This window comes from Ovis aries, chromosome 3, assembly GCF_016772045.2.
Source record: "Ovis aries strain OAR_USU_Benz2616 breed Rambouillet chromosome 3, ARS-UI_Ramb_v3.0, whole genome shotgun sequence".
Lineage (NCBI taxonomy): Eukaryota > Metazoa > Chordata > Mammalia > Artiodactyla > Bovidae > Ovis > Ovis aries.
This window is the reverse complement of record NC_056056.1, coordinates 3,637,296-3,641,448: the sequence shown is the minus strand read 5'-3', so window position 1 is coordinate 3,641,448 and position 4,153 is coordinate 3,637,296. Positions and strand designations below refer to the sequence as shown.

The 4,153-nt window shown below is 61.2% G+C and overlaps 1 protein-coding gene across 1 annotated transcript; it reads left to right on the top strand.

Moving 5' to 3' along the window:
* Positions 1-1,692: 1,692 nt before the first annotated feature.
* Positions 1,693-3,802, top strand: LCN9 (lipocalin 9). Its single transcript, XM_042245244.2, has 7 exons — positions 1,693-1,831; positions 1,966-2,102; positions 2,389-2,462; positions 2,710-2,820; positions 2,982-3,083; positions 3,225-3,266; positions 3,500-3,802. Exons 1-7 carry the CDS (start codon positions 1,736-1,738, stop codon positions 3,517-3,519), a joined length of 582 nt encoding a protein of 193 aa, XP_042101178.1. The 5' UTR covers positions 1,693-1,735; the 3' UTR covers positions 3,520-3,802.
* The last annotated feature ends 351 nt before the right edge of the window (positions 3,803-4,153 follow it).

Below are 4,153 nucleotides of genomic sequence, written 5' to 3'. Positions count from 1 at the left end.
TCAGCCGCCCAGGGCTCTTCATGGTTGCCGGACGACAGGACTTTGTCCTGCTTGAAAAACTAAAGGGTATTTTTTTTTTTAGTATTGGTGTATTTATTTATCTAGTTGTGTCGGGTCTTACTTGTGGTACGCTAGATCTTCGTTGCACCGTGCGGAGTCTTTCTCTGCGGTGCACGGACTCCTTAGCTGCGTCACACGGGCTCAGTGGTTGCAGTGCACCAGCTTAGCTGCTCCAGGGCCGGTGGGATTTTAGCTCCCCAGCCAGGGATCAAACCCACGTCCCCTGCCTCGCAAGGCAGGTTCTGACCGTGGGACCATCAGGGGAGTTTCTTATTCTAAATTCTCTTTTGCATCTCACTTCCTCTGCCATCCCTCCCTGCTCCCTAGAGGCTGACCTTACAGGGAGGAGTTTTAAGTAGTTTGTGCACGGCTGTGACAGAGAAGGGTAGCCCTCCCCTCCGCCATCTCCAGGCCGTGGACTCCCCGAGGAGAGCAAACCCCTTCTTCTGCTTTTCAGCATATTTTTAAGTACATCTTTCTGATTATAGAAATAACACGTTTCAAGTTATAAGATCTGTCAGATGTGTTAAAGCATCTGGGGTGTGGGATGGGGCCTTGCGTGCACACATACGTGAGTGGGCTTGGGTGTGCTTTGACACACGTGCATGTTTGCGTGTACGTACTTGCGTGTCCATGTCTGTCATCGTTTCTGGAGCCGAACATCCATGGCTGTGTCTCGGTGGGAAGGTGACCCCGGCAGGCACGGGGGTGAGGGTGGTGGGGACAGGCTGTGGACGCTCCTCTCTCGGGCTCAAGAATCCAGCCCCTTCCAGCAGCCCTGGAGGGCCCTTCAAGCAGGCGTCACCCTAGACAGAGTCACGGGGCCCCAGCGCCAAAGCACCGAGCGCCCTGCTTGTCCCGTGGGGTCATAGACGCCCTGACCCCGGGAGACATGTCAGAGCTGTGCTGTGGTCACAGCCGTCCTCCGTGACAGAGCCTGTGACCTTCCAACCAGATCCCGGGGGCTGCCGGTGTGCAGAGAGCACTTCTGTGAAAAAGTGCCTCCCAGCCCGGCCTCCAGGAATCTGGCTTGTGGACTAGAGGCACCTCCTGAGACTGGGTGCTTCACTCTAACCCTAGAGCCTGGACATAGTAGGTGCTCAATAAAAAACAAAATTCTATCAACACATAAACCGTGTCTGTTCTCTGAAATAGGACTTAGCGTCTGATGCCCCAGTTGGTCCAGCTCAGCCTGCACCCTGACCACCAGCCCGCCTTGTGCCCGGATGCACCAGGGGAGTGAGGACCTGTCCATGGAAGCTTAGGACCCTGACCTGCATGTGTGGCTGCCAGGACCACTCAGTGCTCTGAAATCAGAGCACCCAGGCCAGGCTGGGCTAGAAGGTGTGCCGTCCTCTGCCACTTGCACCCAAAGGCTCAGATAGGCCCCGGTGCCACCCACCTCTGTGGCTGGTGGGGCTTCAGGCCAAGACACCAGCCTGTCCCCACTTCCCTTTGAGACTTCAGACCCAGCCAGGCCCCCATCTGGGCGGCAGCCAGAGCCAGCCATCGCCTGCGGAGGACGGGGGCGGCCGCAGCAGCTTTTTGGCCGAGTTCCCAGTAAGCAGAGGCCTGTGCAGAGGACACAGAAGAGCTGGGGCCGGAAACCACAGCACAGGGAGGTGGATAAAGGCTGCGGGCAGCAGGCAGGCCGGGTGCCTACCCACCGGAGGGCATGGCGCTGCTTCTGCTGAGCCTGGGGCTGGGCCTGGTCTGCGCCCAGGATTTCAACCCCCAGCGCATCGTGCAGAGGAACTATGATGTTTCCAAGGTGGGGCTGCAGTTCGAGCCCTCCCCGGGGGTCTGGATGCTGGGTGGGAGCCGCATGCCCAGGGCCTAGCTCCAGGAGGGAGCAGGCACCAAGAAGTGAGGATGCCCGCACCCACCGCGGCCTCTGCCCTCCAGGTCTCTGGGACCTGGTACTCCATCTCCATGGCCGCAGACAACAGGAAGCGGATAGAGGAGGACGGAGACCTGAGGATCTTCATAGAGAGCATTCAAGTCGTAGAGGACGGTCGTCTCAAGCTCAGTTTCCACTTCATGTGAGTGTCGTCCCCATCCTCCGGAATTGGGGAGCATGGAGGCCCCCGCCCGCCCTGCCCCGCTGCAGTCTCACCCCTGCCCGCATCCATGTGGATCGGTGCCTGACCAAGCTGGGGGTGAGGGGGCGCTGTATGTGGGGCAGGGGGCACCGGGTGGTGGGCAGCAGAGTGCTGAGGCTGGGGCAGGGGTTCAGGGGACATGCTGAAGGGGCGGGGAGGGGTGAGGGGCGCTGGTCACACGCGATTGGGTAGGGTTGCGCTGTGAGCATCACCCACTGGGCTCCAGGTTGCATGCAGAGTGCACGGACGTCGCCATGGTCTGCGGCAAAACAGGCAAGAACGGGGAATACACCATCAACTGTAAGTGGACCCTTGTCTGACAGCCCCACTCCAGGTGAGCCCCGATTTAGGAGTTTATGGGACCCCCTGACAGCTGACCCCAAAGCAAGAGGGGTGGGCCTGGCCTGTAAAGGGCGGCGGGAGGGCCAGCGGGGGTGCGCGCATGGGGAGCTCTAGAGCATCAGGGGCCCCCGCCGGCCCCTGCACCCTCGAGAATCCATGGCGTGGGCCCCAGGGGCTGCAGGCCCTGAGCAGAGCTTCTGCGCAGACCTGGGGGAGAACAGCCTGCGGATCCTGGAGGCCGACTACCAGCGTTACGTCATCTTGCACATGCAGAGCTCCAGGAACGGGACGGCCTCACAAGTGCTGGCGCTCTACGGTACTGCGGCCCGTCCCCGGGGAGGTGCGGGGCTGGCCAGGCCACCCCCAAAGCAGCCCGTGGCATCGTGGGGAGGGGGCCCCCCTCGTCCAGGTGCCCCACACCTGCCCCTCCTTCCCCTCGCCTCCCCTCCCTACACGGCCCCAAACTTCTGTCCACAGGACGGTTCCCAGAGCTGAAGTCCAGCTTCCTGGACAGATTCGACAAAGCCTGCAAATCACACGGACTTGGCCCAGAAAAGATCATCCGCTTCAGTAACCAGGGTAGGCGTCAGGGCCTCCAACACCAGCAGCCTGGGCCAGCAAGGCGCTCAAGGGCATGGGGGGTGGGGATGGGAGCCCAGGGCCTGGGGTGGGGCAGGGACCTCAGGCAGTCCCTGTCTGAGAGCCTGACTGTCTTCTCAGATCCCTGTTACGCAAGGTCGAGGTACCCATCCAGGCCTTCCGGTGCGTGAGCTCAGCTGGGGACTGGCCGGGTGGCAGAAGAAGCCGGAGGGACTGTGGGGGTCCCCTCTCCAAGCCCATCCCTCACCCTGCATGCGGGGTTCATCCTGCCCCCCAAACGGGGAGCCTCCTGGGGTGGTGGGGGCTCGGCAAACATGCCTGCTTCCAGGTCTGGGGTGGCTGTAAAGCTGGACTGCAAACCGGGCCCCAAAAAGCAGCAGTTCATCTTCTTGCAGTTCTGGAGCCCACAGGCTGAAATCCAGGTGTGAGCAAGGCTGAGCTCCCTCTGGAGGCTCCAAGGGAGGGTCCCTCCTGCTCTCCCAGTTCCCTGGGCCCGTGGCCGCATTACGCAGTCTCAGCTCCTGGTCGCACTGCTCCTCCTCTGGGTCCGTGTCTCTCTCCTTCGGTCTCATTTGAGGACACGTTGTTGGAGCAAGGACCACCGGCCTTCTGCAGGACAACCTCATCTCAAGATCCTCACCCCCATCCCCTCCACAGAGAGCTCTTCCCTAAACAAGATCCCATTCCCAGGTTCCGGACACTGAGATCTGAGGGCAGATGTATTGTTGGGGTTGGGGGGACTGTCCACCACACAAAGGCTCCTTCTCCAGCTGACCTCCCCTCTCAGGATCCGGCCTGGCCCCTGTAAGCTTACCCCCTCTTCCTGCAGGGACTGGCCCGCCAGAGCGTCTCTTCTGAGAAGCAGGGGCCTGCAGGCCCCTCTGATGAGGGTCTGGGAGGTTTGGAGGGGAGGGGTCCCCAAGGTCATCAACCAGGCCATGCGCCTCTCTACTCCCTTCCCTCTGATACCAATGACCCCTGCCCTCACCCCACCTCTTGGTGAGTTCACTGGGGGGTCCTGAGCAGCCCACAGTTGCTTCATGGGTTAA